Source organism: Malurus melanocephalus, unplaced genomic scaffold (genome assembly GCF_030028575.1).
Source record: "Malurus melanocephalus ecotype Western Australia unplaced genomic scaffold, MMel_1.1 scaffold_160, whole genome shotgun sequence".
NCBI lineage: Eukaryota > Metazoa > Chordata > Aves > Passeriformes > Maluridae > Malurus > Malurus melanocephalus.
Window position 1 is genome coordinate 3,132 of NW_026623392.1, and position 16,361 is coordinate 19,492.

General features: G+C 41.3%; 1 protein-coding gene across 1 annotated transcript in view; it reads right to left on the reverse strand.

The window, feature by feature from the left end:
* Positions 1–641: 641 nt before the first annotated feature.
* The window catches only part of LOC130576888 (stAR-related lipid transfer protein 13-like), a gene marked incomplete at its 3' end in the record, with an annotated part of 98,656 nt that continues 82,936 nt past the window's right edge, over positions 642–16,361 (reverse strand). The window contains 4 exon segments of the mRNA XM_057371861.1: positions 642–819; positions 2,276–3,654; positions 8,461–8,524; positions 15,440–15,521. Coding sequence (XP_057227844.1) covers positions 642–819; positions 2,276–3,654; positions 8,461–8,524; positions 15,440–15,521 — 1,703 coding nt within the window.

Here is a 16,361-nt window from a genome sequence, read left to right on the forward strand (position 1 = left end):
CCACAATAAAGTCCTTCTTTCTTTCTGTTTTTTCACCCACTTTTGTGTGTTTTGTATCTATTCTTTTATGTCGGCTGTCTGGCCAACAGCGACATCCATCTGCCCTTCCCTCCACTCCTTGAGTGGCCAGATAGCTGTCACAGCTGCCAGGGCTGCAAGTCCCCTCTAACAACGGTTCAGGCCTGGGCAAAAACTGCATCTTTGATCTGTAGGGAAGTCCCATAACTGCTCCAACCCTTCTTTTAAAGCACAGACAAAGCAATATCAAATATGTGAAGCAGCAGTAACATCTGTTTCTTTTCAAATAAAAAAATGAATTCTGCGTAGGACTTACTGTAAACTTCTCTTACTTTTTAGTCACTCTCTCCTACTACTCCTGTTTATTTTTCTGGAACTSTAGTATTTTCCAAAAGGCCAGGGTTGTCTCTCTGTTAGAGCACAGGAATGAAGTCAGATTTCCAGGGTCTATTTCTGACTTTGCCAATGAGCCACAAGGTAGTAATGGATTAAAACAGATAGTTTCAAATCCTACACTTGGAAGTCAATAGTTCCCTCTAATTGCATTTACTTAGTATCAGAGTAACCGAGTTGGGAGAATCTACTTTCTTCTAGAAAGTCTCTTTTCCAGTTATCAGTGGTACTCACCAGGTCCAGCCATGCTTATTTGACATGGAGTACTTTTCCATTATAGCAGTGAGACGAAGCAGAGAGAATTTTTGCAGTAGATTCAGCTGTGCTGCTGACTGGTTGCTGATGTGAAGTGATGCAATGGAGCGGCTCAGGCAATGAGAGATTTGGAAACTATGCCATCGTAATTGCCTTCAGCAGAAGAAACGATAGAAAAAACAGAGAACTACTTTAGTTGGGCAGAAAAGATGGAATACTGTGAGATAGGGCTGGGCAATACATAAAATATACACAAACACACACATATGTGAYGGCTTAGGGTGTGTGAGCTGAAAGAAAATGTACCTTGGAGATAAATAAAAYGATTAAGTAAATCTCTTTAATTTTGGAAATGCCTGAATTTTGTATTTTTAACAATAAATTCACAAGTGGGTGTGGGCCCAGTCCATACACTTGGCGAAGCAGCACTGCCTGCTATGCCCTTTAGCCCACACACTTCCAACAGGATGTGGTAGATTTAGATTCAAATACTCTTTGCCTGATTCAGAACTGGTATTTGATTCCTAGCCCCTCACCTCCCCAGGGACTGACCTGACCACTGAGATATTTGGAGATGAGGTTCTCCAAATATCTCTGTTATTAAATGCTGAAGGATTTTCTTGAAAAAGGATTAAACCCTATGTCTCTTAGCCAGAGCTAAAGTCACCAAACTGTTGAACCACCCACATCTTTTTACTCCAATGCACTTTCTCTATCTATTGGATTCATCATGAAAAAAAACGCTGATTTCATTTGCTCATTTCACTAAACGTAAGTTCTAGCTCAAATCCTAAAAATGTTGCCACTGTTTGTTTACTCAACAGTTTCCTCAAGTTCACTTTCAGTTTTGTGGTGGTAGTGAGCAAGCACAGGCAGCAGCAAACCATGGCATGGCAGAGTCCTCTGTGAGGGTACGACGAGACTGACAGCAGATCAGAAAATACCAGTATTATCAAAAATACCAGCATCAGAAAATACCAGATGTATTCTCTCTGCTTTTGCACTTACAAAGCCACTCTACACACAACAGTTTGGATCCACAGAAGCTTTTACCCAGGACTATCAGGATCTGGCTCAATCGGAGCTCATCACTCTGACCTAAAACAGATCTGCTAATTATTAACAAAATCCTACTTTTCACTTTATTAAGAAGTCAGTTTTTGACCACCCTTTCATCCCACCATGAAAGGGGCTGAGCCAGAGTAGGGAAGTTCTCTTTGAGCATAAAGGGGCACATTTTTAAAGCAGGCATTAAAAAAGTGCATAAAGCTACAGATGCATAAAGACCTGGATGCATAACTTAGAAGAAAATTTGAAAATAAATCCCACAACATATACAGGCTCCTACTATGTAATGATTGGATCAAGGGATAAAAAATGCTTTAGTTTGCTCTATTAAATCAGTTCTGCACTGATTCCATGTAAGAACATCCACAGCAGGATGTCCCTTCTCTCAAAGTCTCAACTTCCCTGGGAAGTCCCCATCTCCATACAGGATAAGTACAACCAAATGGCACCTGTGCCCTTTTGACTCCCAGGCTGAGAACCTCTGCTTTATTATATTGTATTTCACAGTCTGTGGATTTGTATACAAAATTTTGCTACTTACCTGCTTGGCCTCGTGAGCGATGCTCCCACCCCAGAGTCTCTCCTGTCCCTAACACCAGTGGCTTCAGATTCATTGAGGGATGTTCCATCTCTGTCCATGTCGCTCGGGGTGGTCTGGCCATCAGACATGGAGTTTCCTTCAACATCCAGAGTGATCTGTGTAGGTGACGGGAAAGGCAATGATTGTGATTCCCTTACTGACACATCATTGACCGGCAGACCTGGCAACACCTTCTTTGACCAGCCATCCACCACCTCCTGAAGTCCATTGACGTGCTGCAAAATGTCGTCTAACTGAGGGAAAAGGACATCTTTCTCTATGTCCAGGAGGTCCCCAGTACTAGCATACAAGTGGGAACCTGGGACGTTGTCATAAATACTAATTCTGCTCTCTTTAGGGCAGCAAGCCATCAGTCCAGATTCCTTTGGAGTAGAGCAGTTCTGCTTTCCCAAAGAGATGCTGCCTGTCCTCCAGTTTACATTGTTACTATTGTCTGTAGGTGAGAGGCTTTCGATAGAAAGTGCCTTTGGGAAGGTCCCTGGTTTGTGATCTTTAGGAATGTGCACAACCAAGTTCTCTTGGGAATGAAATTCATTTTTGCTGTCTTGGTCCACCACTTGCCATAAGGCYGTTCCTGCCAGAACGTCCAGGTCCTCTAGGTACATCCCACCTCTCTTGTTTGCTTCATGGCATTTGCGTTCCTTCAAACACGGCGTGCTCACCCCACTGATGCTGTTTCCTGATTGACTGCTCTCACTGCTGGATTTGGCAGAAAAGGGAAGTCCTCTTTTCACTGAATCTTGTCCCAGATTTTGGAGATCGCCATTGACTATCTGTACACAGTGCATGTCTTTCAAGGATTTCGGCTCAAACTGGAGAACCGGCCCACTGATCTCTAAAGGACCTGCTCTTCCCAAGCCYTTTACTTTTCCATGCACAGCTTTTGCTTTTAGTGTCTCCATGCATTTCAGAAAGGTTTTTGCTCTGGCTCGTGGTGGATTTTCACTCTTCAGGCCATTCTTGGGGGGCAGGGCAGTGTTTGTTGCAGCCAAGTCCTGCAGCAGGGTGCTTTCCACATCGTGGTGGCCAGAGCAGTCGCAGGCGTCCCTGGCAGCGCTGGTGGTGCCGGACTGACTCCTGCTGTCACTGCCCCCGCTGCTCTCACTGTGAATTGATGAGACCTCAGGTTCGCTCAGATCTGTAAGGATGCTCTCACGGCTTGTTGTATTCTTCATTTTAATGTCCCCAGAAGAGCCATGTCTGTCTGATCGGTGAAGCAAAGCATCAATGTCGTCCACCCGAGACCATCGTCTACTGGTTCTTTGGAAAGTCCATTTATTACTGATAGCACAGAGTTCTTCTTCATCTGAATCTTCACTCTGCAAAAAAAGCAGGTGGCACATGTCAAAATTGGGTGCTTTAGCTTGTTATATGAATTAATGTGATTGGATTGTTCCATGTGAGCAACAGTCTTTCTGAACCAAGTTTATGAAAGACTGGTCATTAGTCCTTTCATAACACCCTCTTTCACTTAATTGAAAAGACTGCAAAAATTTTAACAAGAAAGGAATTAAATATTGCCCCATGTTAGGAGTCCCATTTGATAGCCCTTGGCTTCCATTGATTGCCTGCGCACTGAATTGTGCAGGACCGAGGCCCACAGTGACTGTTTAGAAAAAAATTGTTTTGAACACTCCGAGTAAAGGAATCCTGTTTTGCAGGATGGTGTTAAAATATACATGGAAAAGACAGGGAAGTAGTTGGGTACTAAGCAATGTGAGCTATTTAAAAAACAAGACAGCAAATATCTGGTTCTGCATGTAGTTTTGCAGTGAGAACTAAATAAACATCTATAAACTTCATGGACCAGATACATCTAACAAGATTTATGTTTCAGAAATATAACAACAGATAAATGCCCATGATGCTTAAAAAAACAATTAAAAAAGCAATATTTGGCAGTATTGCTCAGGCTGTGTCTGAGTGCACTTGAAGGAAGTCAGAGCAGGCAGCCATGGGGCTGTGGGCAGGAGGAGCAGCCAGGCTCAGGCCAGGATGGGGCAGCATCTGCAGATGAGATGAACTTTCCTACAGTGACAAACACTGTCTTCACTGCTGCTGTCATAAGAGGCACCCCTGCAGCCTGTCTTGATGACCTGCAGCCTGTCCCACTGTGTCTGCCCTTCCAGGTCACATCCCTCAGCCTGAGGAAGAGCTGTGCTTATGTTTAGGCAGCTCCAGGAGTTCCTCTGCTCTGCAATGCAGAGAACGTGTGCACTGGAAAAAAAATTAGATAAAAATCCCTCACCCTATGGCATTTTTCTCATCTGTTTGCTCAAACACAAAAGATACATCCTTYAGCATGAAGCCCACAGCTGCTGACGAGTACCCTTCCCTTGACTTTGAACTGGGTTCATACTGCATTATTCTTGTACATTTGTTTTAAAGCAGAATAAACTAGCTTCACCTACATGACATCCAAACAGCTTTTCACATTCTTGGAAGCAGTATGAAGGCAGTAAAATATGACAGGCTGTCAGACTAAAATGAGGTGCTAAACCAGAAAGACTATCTTGGGACTGGAAAAATTCTCATAAGTCTATTATTAGAAGTATTTTTATATGAAGTTTCGATGGTAAAGTTACCTCCAATCTCTGACTAGATCTTTGCTGGCCCGTCTAATTGAAAAATGTAAACCAAATTTTACAAGAGTGCACAAAACCTTAAATAATGTGAAACCTCAAAAGCTGGAGATTGGGATCAGTAGTGTGCCAGGTCTTACTGATGCCATAAACTTTTGTCATTTTATCTCTTTAAGTTAGCCAGATGTTTTAGATCATGTCCTAACAAAAAAAAAAAAAAAAAACAAAAAACAAACCCACAACAAAAAAAAACAGAGCTGTGAAATTTTGGGTTTAGGCATTCCTCTTTCTTCTGTTAACGTTGAGGTGTGCAGGGCTCCTGCAGCTGATGGGAGTTTACAGGAATGAATGGAGATCTTCATTCTGTGACTTGTTAGAGAGAAAAATTGTACACCTAGTGATGTATGAGGGGCTAGAAAAGGCTGAAACTGCTTGGGCCATTTTGTCTGTGGGGAAGAAGTGGCAYATCAGACAACTTTACACTTGTTTAAGCTCCACAACTTGCTGTATGCAAATATGGACCAAAGGACTTCACAGCCTCAGGAACTTAAAAATCCATTTATTGTGGTCTTAGTAGCGCCGCAAAGTGGATATTTTAAAAACCACTAGAGTATGTACTTCTAAATATTTAGAAGTGGTAATTATATCTACAAAGCATACCACTGCTGAAGCATTGGTGGCACAGCCAGCAGGATAAAAATATTTTTAAAATTTGTTCTACATTGCAATATGCCAAAGGGGTCTTAAAGAAGATTCTTGGCTGACACAAATCCCTGTAGCTGCACTGACATTACTGAACTGACAGGATTTAGCCTGCGTTTTCTACAAGCTGGAATAAATTAAAGTAGCCAAAGTRGTAGAGACAGTGCAAAAAAAAACCCAAGAAGAGAGCACAGAGCAGAAGACAGAAATAAAAATAAATTCACTCATAAATATACTTTAAATAAAAAGTTTTGTTTGGCTTTTTTTGGTTGTTGTTTCTTTTGTTTTTTTTGTTTGGTTTTTTTTGTTTGGTTTTTTTTTCTTACAAAGCAGAGATGAACAGAAATGGATATCAGTTAGTAAACAAGTTTTGTCTCTAACCACAGCAAAGACAGGGTTACATTCTGCCCAAGAATTGCTTAGAAAATACAGAGGCTTTTCAGTGTCAAAATTTACAGCTCAGTTAAAGAAAGGCTTAGTTTTGGGGCTTTTTAATTGATAAAGAAGCATGCTTGTGTTTCATCAGAAGCAAAATCAGGCAAATATGTAATGAAATATTGGGATGCTGAAATACTGCCATGGTGACTCACTACGAATTCAGCTGTACTGTGAGTCCTGTGACATACTCTGCTTTTATTTTGATGGAATCAGTAGAAATTCTGTAAGCCACGAACATCCTGAATGACCCACTGTTTTTGTCAGATATCTGAGTGCCCTGATTAAAAAAAAAAAAAAAAAACTGTCCAAAAGAAAATGTTCAGAGCACTAAGCCAACCCACAAATCACCAGCTATGGGAAGAGTGGATCAAGAGAAGGTCTGAAAGCAATGATTCATCTGACACAGGCAGAGCAGACATTTTGGAGCAGTGACTGTGTATTTCTACTGACCTGGGGTGAAATCAAGTGCACAGCTTTGGAGCATATTCAAAAGTCCTGTTAATACCATTGTGTTTGGGAAGATGAGAAGGRACAAGTTTCTTGAGGAGTGACTGGTAACGTTTGCCAAAGAGAAAGAGGTTTTGATTCACAGATTTGTCACAGTCAATTTAAAATAGTACAGCTTTTTCACTCTGGGTGTACTTGCCTGAGATACAGAGGGATGCTAACAAAAGGCAAATAGTGGATTTATTTCTGGTGGAATTCTGCCACATTTTTCCAGCTGGGGGCAGGAATTCTTATAAATCGACAGCTGCAGAAGGCAGTTAATCCAAAGGCTAATCTCTGTCTGTCCAAATCGCTTACAGACATATTTGCAACACATACATGAGGATTTATGTTTGCATCTTGACGAAGCCAAGAGAAGACAGCAGCCCACAGTGGGAATGGTCTGGGTGGGAGACTGGGCAGTGGACAACACTCACACCATGCTGGCTTTCACAGTAACCTTGCCTGGCAGCTTGCTTGGCCATATTTTGATTAATCACTCCCTCCAGCAGCTGTGCTAATCCTGTGCATACCTGTTCTGCTGAAGATCCAAAAAAGGCTAATTTTGCATTTCACAGTTCAGATCACCATACAGACTATTAGGAAAGGCACAATCTACAGCAAAAGGTTTATTTTGTTCAGTGATCAATTTCAGACCCAGTTTCTGGCTTTTACACTTGCATTTGCATTCCCTTCTCTCACCCACATTTTCTTCTGCTTTCAGTTGCTCTGTATCTGTGGACTTAAATCTCTTCCAACTCCTCTTTCTCTATTTTCTTCTGTGCCTATGGACCATTTTTCTGTGCAGGTATGGACCCAACTATCTTCTCTCCCCTTGAAAGAATACCAAGTAGAACCATCTCTCTTCCATCACAAATTAATGGCCATCTGCAAGGATGGACTGAGGACTTCAATCCATTCAGAACAGGGACAAGTGGCACCGAAAAATTAGTGAGAAACAAACATAACAAAAAAAAAAAATCCTCCCTTTCTAACACARCATAAAGCCCAAAACAAGAAAAAGCCCTGATGCAGTTAAGTCACTGCAGCTCCAGAGTGTGGACAAAAGACAAGCTGAAGAGCTTAGTACACAGAGGAGAAGGTGGGCATGTGGAGAAGGAAAAAAGGCAGGACATCTGGACATTGAAAGCATCCTCTGTTCAAGTTCCCCAAACACTAAATCGAGTATGATGAGACTGAATTTTCAAAGACACAAAAATGCAGCTCTCAAAGGCAGTTTTCAAAATGCACCAGACAAACACTCTAGGAAGGAAAAACAGAAACCAAAATTTCTCAGTTGACAACTACTATGGCACAACACTCAAGGACTTTGGGGAATTTGTGACCAGAAAATCAAACGTTCAACAATTAATGCTGGACATGTTACAAAACTCTCAAAATCAACAGGCAGTTCCTGCAGTCTTCACTGAAACCCTTTAAGCTCAAATAATCCCCATGTTACACCGGAGCTTGTAAGGATGACAGAGTTTATTTTCATACGCAACTGGGAAGAAGTCAGTACAAGAAACAAAGAAAAGCTGTTATTTTCATCTGAGCAACTTCCATTTKTTCTGAGCAGGATTTTCCACTCTGTACCCATATGGCACTGACAAACAAGCTAACCTAATGACACTTCACTGTTTTTTCAGYCACTAACTTTAATTACACATATGTGGAGTTTAAAGTACTGTGTGACCCTTTTCCCACACATAATATTTAGTCAGAATTTCTATTATGTTAATAATTTCAAGGTTCAGTAATTCACATGATCATTCATCCAGATAATACTGACATGCATGTTCAAATTAAAATAAACTTAACTTTCTTTTRCGAGCATTGCTGATTTAAAGGCTAAGTTGGAGTGGTCTCCTCACAAAAGCCAGGGTAAAGCCAACATATTTAATGAAGTTCCCTTACCTTTTTTCTTTGGAAGTTCACATCAAGTTTCATTGAGGCGCACTTGTTCAGTGTGTTCAGTCGTCTGTAGGGCAAAGCAAATGCAAAAGATTAGCAGCCTCTGAACTAAAGGGCATGATTTTTTTGCAGGTTCAAATTCTTTTCTCTTATCTTCCTGTAGGGTGCCAGCTGCATACAACAGCTTCGGAAAGGATACTGGTCATCTATTCCAGATGTATGACCACTGCATGAAAAGGGAATCTAAGCTTCACTTTTACTTGATAGCCAGGTTTTATAGATAGCTTTTTAATTCATGGACATTTCTGTACTTAGCAAARGAAACAGGTATGAGCAAACACTTGTGATAGTTGGGGAAATGACAAGAAGGAGGTGAGTTGCCTTATGCAGGACTGTAACATAATTGGTCTAAAATGGGGATATTTCAAAGAACTGCTGAAAGACCAAACAAAAAAACAGATACAGCTCCTCACTTCTGGCAGTTGGCACCTCCTTGAAAAAGTTGACATAAAGAACTTCTAGCTGTTACTTAAAAATTTCCCAAAAGTCAATAGCTTCTTTTCTTCTATCTGTGGATCTTATACATAGGTTAACACACCCAAYATGCAACGAATCTAACATTTTAAAATAAATATTTTTAGTTACTTTTAACCATGTTCATACCGATGTTATCAGAATCTCTGTAAGGCTTCTGCTCTTTAAATCCAAGGCTATCCTGTGATGACTGAGGTGAAATGACAATCTGTGTGTGTGTGTGTGTGTGTGTGTGTGTGTGTGTGTGTGTGTGTGTATATGCGTCCATGTGCAAGGACAGCCAGAGGACAAGTAAACATGCTCTTTAAATATAGAAACTACTGTGGTAATGATAATTGATTTGGCTTTATATATACGTGAAGATCTTGATCAGTAAAACCACAGAACTTCTAAAAGTAGAGGCAGTTAAATATCTTTGACTTAGAAAGGTTTCCAGATCTAGGGCTGAATTTCAAAATAAAGAGAGCCAGAGTGAGAGAGCCCTGTGTCCACAGCACTTGTCTGCCTGCCTCTTCTGTGTCTTTATAGCAAGATCTGCCTCTGTTGCTTCTGGGTCTTCAGAGAGAGGCTACAGTTTTGCAGTACTGATAATTTCAAATGTGCATGATAAATTACAAGGACAGAAGAAACAATTATCAAATCAATAATATAATCTCTCACATAACATAAGAACATAATGGCATTAACATATTCGTCTGCAGAATTTCTAATATTAGAATACTTTTCAAATTGCTACTGCTAACAAAGAACCAGCCCACCAAATGTGGATCTTCCTTAAAAAAAAAAATCCCTCTCAAAATATCACCTGCTCATTTGTAGTTTAAATACTCCTCCCTAACTCAAGCTAATAAATCTGTTATGCCATATCAGAAATGTCCTGTGCTCATGGTATTAATTAGGGCATAATGTATGCACAAGCACACCCTGCATGCATGATAGCAATGTTGAAATAAATTCCAGGGTTTGTGGCTGTGCAGCTATATCGTCAGCCTGATGCCCACAAATCATCTTCCGGAATTACATCTATGATTGAAAAACTCATCTTTTGCCCAAACATGGAATTTCTCAACCCAAAGTGGCATTTCTTGGGGCCCTGGGGCAGAATAATGTTCAGAGCTTCTTTTGAGCACAACGTATTTAAGTGTGCATATGGATATCAATTCAAGTATACAGGGGCACAGACACATTTTCAAAGGACTCCAACTTTCTATCTTTAGGAACAGCTTCCTCTGAATATTGGTGAATGTTGGCTAATATTAGAGTCCCTGCACCTCTCTGTCAGCTGGTCTGTGCTGAAGGGACAAGTCTGTAGTTACATTTCCACACTTGCTCCACCAAAACCAAAACTACTTTTTACTGGGTGCCAGGGACTCAAAAACTCAAGCCCAGGTTTTAAGTTCACTCCTCTACAAAATACTGGTATGCTTTCTGGGGCTCTTCCAATGCTGTGGAAAGATTTGCCAGTGAAATTAAAGAACTTATGATCATATTTGTGAGTTTGTCTGGTCCTAATAGCTCAAATCAAAGTCAGTCTGTTTCAACTTCTTTTGCCTTGTTGCTGTGCCAGCAGTGGCAGAAAGCTTTTCTCATCAGTTTAAAGTCGTCAGATGACTGACAGCCAATTCCTCAGCAAGTCTTTTGAAAAGAAAAAATCCAGAAGTTTCTGGCTACAAAGGCTGTCCCAATGTCCCAGTTGAAGTGAGAGAAGCACTGCACTTTTACACCACTGCTTAAAAACATGGGAAAAGACTGCTTGTTTGCAATGTTAACAAAACACAAAGTCTGGGCTTGAGAAAATGCAGGGAAAAACACACTAAATAAACACAAGAGAGGTGGTTATATAAAAATCAATTAATTAGGATGCATTTGAAATTGTATCTGGAAATTTATGCAGTACCTAGGGAAAGACTGCAAAAAATGTACTACAGCAAGTGTTTCAGTGATGTTAATTTTATTGCTTCTCCAGAGCATCACAGGTAAATGCTGCCTTGATGGTTTAACACTTCGAAATAATTCTTAAAACATCAGCAGAGATATTCAGGTGCCCAAACAGATGTTTCTGGTGCTATTTTAGATTCCCTGGACTATCAAGCCTGGCCTCCAGCTGCTGCAGGTACCTTGGTCCAGTCAACTCAAGAAGTTTGGGCTATCTGAGGAGATTTAAGATGGCCATAGACACAGGTTCCTAGGCCTCCAAATCCCAACCCCAGTGAATCCTAACCCTGAAATGGTTAGCTCTTAAGATAGAAGTTTTTCAGAAGCAGGAAATCTCCAACTTTTGCATCATTTACAGCACTGAGCAGTGTTTACAAGTAAATACAAGTTTATAGCAATGCAGGCTCAGGCCAGCTGGAAAATCTTGTAGGGGACCTGCTGTCCTGCTTGAAGAACAATCCAAATAATAGGGAGACACCTCTGAAGCGAGTTCCAGAAGGATCCCTGGACCTGCTCTGCAGCTGGTTCCATGCAGGTGCTTTGGAATGCAGCAGGGGCACAGGCCAGTCATGAATGAGGAGGCGTCAAGGTGGGGACTAGCATGGACAGCACAGTGTTTCCTACTTCAGCTGATCCAAAAATGTGCTCTCTTACGGCTCATGACCAGGAAAACATGTTAAATGATTCCATAAATACCTCTCTGAGGGAACCACAACACTATTTTCTTGCTTTATTGTTTTTCCTAGCCAAGCTTAGGTGCTGCRCGCACATCCTTATCCGGCTTCTTCTGGTGTGGTGGACTTTGGGAGGAAGACATCAAGCTCCTGTTGCTGGGATTTACCAAGGTCTTTACACTGAGTAAGAGTCCCCTCAGTACCATTAGGGCTGGTGTGCATGACCCTGCTGCACCAGCTCTGTGTGTGAAGAGAAAACACTGTTTTCCAGTCTCACCACCTTCTTAAAATGGCTGCCACTGAGAGACTTACCTTGTAGGCCCCAGGCACATGTGAGATGAGAAATCTCTCCTGGAAGTCAGTGGGAGCCATTCCACTGCCTCCAGAGTGGGGCTTTCTGTCCTGCATGTGGAGAGGCAGGCTTATCTCCCAACAGCAATGAGAGCGAGATAACTGTGCAGGTGGGACTGGCTGTAAAGCCCTCATTTCAGAGTTCTGGGGGGAGGACATCCCATGCCACACAACCACCTTGGCTTAGTTTACAAGCTGTCTAAGAGGCAACAGCTATGGGGAAAAAGACTGCTGACTGCTTGGCATAGTTCAAATTTTAAGAACTTGGTGCAGGAGACTATGTATCAGGCTGTTACCTACATGTTCTTCACATTCTTAGTCACTGTATTTACATGTACACAAAAAGTACAACGTGGCTCGGCTTCTTCTTCTCAYCCTCTTATCACAGCAGCCACAAAAGTTCCCAGAGCAGAGTTGGTTGCTGTTATTTTGGAAACGACACTGAGATCCAGCTATAAAATTTTCATGCCCAATTATTATTTTGGCAGGCTGACAGCATTTGCCTTCAGATTGCCTGGCAATTCTCTATTGTTCATTATTCAATAAAATCTGAGTGGAATCTCTTGATAGATACGCCTCTAACCCAAAGGCCTCAAATTTGGTTTTTACGCTGCCAAATTTGCTAATTATATTGTAAACAGCAGGGATGATAGAATATCTCAAAAAGGTCACTGAAATCTTTTACAACAGGGAGTCTTACACTTTCTGACTAAAGTATTACCTGCTGCCTTAAAAAAAGGTCCCTCTTCATTTGTGCCTCACGTTGTCTGGTATATTGCAATGCCATAAGAAAACTGATTATAAAATGAGATTGAGAGTCTGATTTAGCCCACAAGAGCAGAGAAATTCAGTGTGTATGCTATTACCATTCAGATCTAAAACCGCTCAAACTGATTATCCATGCTGGCATTTCAGCTTTGAAATTATCTTTCTGCCAAAAAAAAAAACAAAAACACGAGAAGCCCATTTTGTTCAGTACTATGGGCTGAATGCATTGTTAGTGTGATGGCTTGTTCACGCATAGCTTTGAAGGCAGCTTTGAATGTCTGAAGAATGGAAGTTTGACTGCCAACCTGGGAATCTGTGCACACAGAAATAATAGCCAGCCTATTTTGAACCTTCTCTTTCCTCAAAATACATCACAGCTGGCAGCTCTCATATGGTACACCAGCTACCTTGCAGTAATTCCATCACAGAGCAAGGAAGGGCAGAGAACAGGCCACAGTGGTCAGCTAAGCTTTGAGGATTTCCAGTGTGCTGGAAAACTTGGAAGATGCTGGTTTGATAGCCAATAGAGTAACCAAGCCGGTACTGGGGGCAGCAGCTGACACTGTTCACTCTTTCTTATGAACGTGCATCTTGGCATTTGGTACAACGGCTTTTTATGGTTCGCTTTCAGAGAAGGGTTTGAAGCTGCTGAGTTACATCAAATTAAATGTCTGCAACCTGAAAATATAACCTGTACATAATACTTGTATTTCTAATATGAGGAGATATATATATATATTTAGATCTAAGCTGTTTAAAATCTCCTAACAAAAATTAAACAGGTTTGACTTCTGAATAAAATAATTACAGAAAAACTTACTAAAGAGTCATAAATCCATTTATTTTTAAAGTGTGGAAATATCGGTGCCTGTGCTTATTTCTAGGTCTTATCACTATCACTTAATTTAGGCTAATGTAAAGCATTTTCCCCCACAAGTGTATCTACCCAGCTGCTACTTATTTTTCCAAAACCTCGTATTTTAATAAAAGAGAAAAATATCCCCAAACCAAGTCTCTAGCTTCCCTGCYTGCAAAATAATTCTCATAAATATATCAACATAGTGTTACTGTAGGTGTATCTGTGAGTCTTCAGAGAGGTTGGAAGAACAAGAGATGAGCTGATCCCATTTTTAGGTGTGTAGGTGTTGGATGCCTGGTCACCATGATTCTAGCACAACCATTAACATTTACTCCAGAGAAAAATGACTGGGGAGGGTCACAGAGCTCTGAAATCACTGTTCACCCTCATAAGAAAGCAACAGGAATAGACATAACACTTGCATTTTTTATTGGTCCTTCAACTTCGTGGTAAAGGGCAGAGGAGAAGAGATCACAATCTCTTATCTCTATCACTTTCCAGTWCCCTAACTGCAGCAAGGTATGTCTTCCATCACACCAGACTGAAGCAGCGGGATGTACATATGTGTGGGAAGAATGTTTCTTGGGCAAGGGCATAGCAATCTCTATCACCAAGCAGCACAGAACAGCAGTGGATCAAATCTACAATTACTCTGTTCCCCGGCATCTGTGAGAGAGACCACAGGAGGATCCAAGTCTTTCCTACTGATTTGTCCTCACACAAAGGCTACTACACCGTGAAAGGGAATATTCTCTTCCTGACAGCCACAACAGACACCATGAGACGCAATAGGTCTCACTTCAGAAAAGCAATATGACAGCTATGTCCAGAAACTACCTGGATCCGCCAGGAAGGAGGGCATAGCTTGGGGTGGAGAAGTGGACTCAATGAAATTTCTTCCAGCCCTATTTTTGGTGATTCTCAGAAACCTTTTCTGCATTCCTCCATCACAGACTCATTAATCATTGAAATGCGCAGTATGATGTGGAACAGCATCTCCTAAAGCCATCTCTGATGACTTTAGCCACAGCTGCAGAAGGGGAAATAGGGTCTTGTCCAATTATCCTGATGTTGGTGTTGTGAAAGTTTCCAAAACATGTAATAAAGCCTTGGTTAAGGCCCAGATACTCCTTTGTCGTTACTTGAAGTTGAGAGAAGCAGAACCCAGCTCGAGCTGAGCATAGGGGAAAGAAGAAGGGAACAATGCCTCTGCAATGTGGTTTTGCAAAACTGCCACAGAATTGCTGTGTCTTGAGTCCTGGGGGAAAGGACTTGAGCAATGCAATACGGTACATTCACAGGCAGAGCACAAAAAGCAGGATAAACAGCAAGCACAGGAAGGACAAAGCAGGGGCCAGCTGCAGCAGCTGCAGCACTGGGGTCTGCAGTACTGGGTCTGGTCCCACTGCTGTCACTGCGGCTGAACAAGAGTACTAAGGGAATCACAGCAGCATGAAAATGGTGTCTGCTGACAGAGAAAGGGATTGCTGAATGCTGTGCAATGGAGTTTAATCTTTTTTTTTGCTGGCCTTAGACGTAAGAGTTATTAATCTGCAACTCAGATGTGACTCTCATTTACTCAGGGTGTGCTTGCACTGCTGCTAGCTCTTAAAAAGCATTGTTTCAAATCCATTGGATTTATGCCTGCTCAAATCATGTGATGCTTTCTGTGAGTGCAGCAGGTGTCCTACTGCAGCATTTTTTGTGAGTGAAATTAACTCAGAATGGTGGCACTATAGATCTCATCTCTTAATTCACCTGGACAGGCAAAAACCTCTACTGCTGCTATGCTAGCAGTTAAAAATCAGCTCATGCTTTTAAAATCAGCTCATGCTTTTAAAAAACTTGGGGTGTTATTTACCTGCAAAGAGGTTCTACAAGGTCCTTGTCAAGAAAATCATGATCTTTCTTTACTGCAGCAATGTCAATGGGAAACTGGGAGTCTGTAAAAGGAGACATAATATTAAGAAGCTGTTTGCTATTCAAATGAAAATACATTGTCCACAGCTAAATTGCTTTGCATGTGCTTGCTTACTGAAATCTAGTATGACCAATTTCACTCAGCTCTGATTCCCTTCTAGCTGTATCTGTGACCCTTTCAAACATCTAATTTTTTTTTTCTGTTAAAGGTATAGCCRAACGTCCAGTGCATTACAGTGAGAGCAAAATTATTTCATTTTGGCTTTTAAAAAAATACTCAATTGTTCATTCTAGCACCTGGCACAAATGARTGAGATCAGGGAATTAATCACCACATTTTCTTTATGTGCATGAGCAACAATGTTTTCCTTTCTCATTAGTGTGACTTAGTGTGTTATTTGCTAGACAGACTTTACCCAAGCCCCAGAAATATTCTGTGATTTTTGCTTTAAAAACAGATCCAAATAACAATGATTTTCGACAGAGGGTTGCTCAAATAACAGACAGAAAAAAATAAGCTGAATTATAATCCCCACTATTAGTTAAAAAGCCAGAATAGTTTGCTGCAGGCTGACATTTATACTGAGAAGTGACATGGCTCTGTGATGGTGSGATGGGTTTCAGCACTGTGGCTGCTCTCCAGACTGCTCTGCCATGCTTAGGTACCTCAGCAGGATGCTGGGATACAGGAATTTCAGCCAGCATTTTCAGACACTACTGCACAACATTGACATAATAGATGCCTGTGAAAAGCACCTTGTTTTCAGCGACACAGACTGTCTAGAACACACTGACTACAGGGAACTCGTGGAGCCCAGCACAGGTTGTTCTTTTGGAGAGAGCATCCCTTTGAGCTAAGCAGG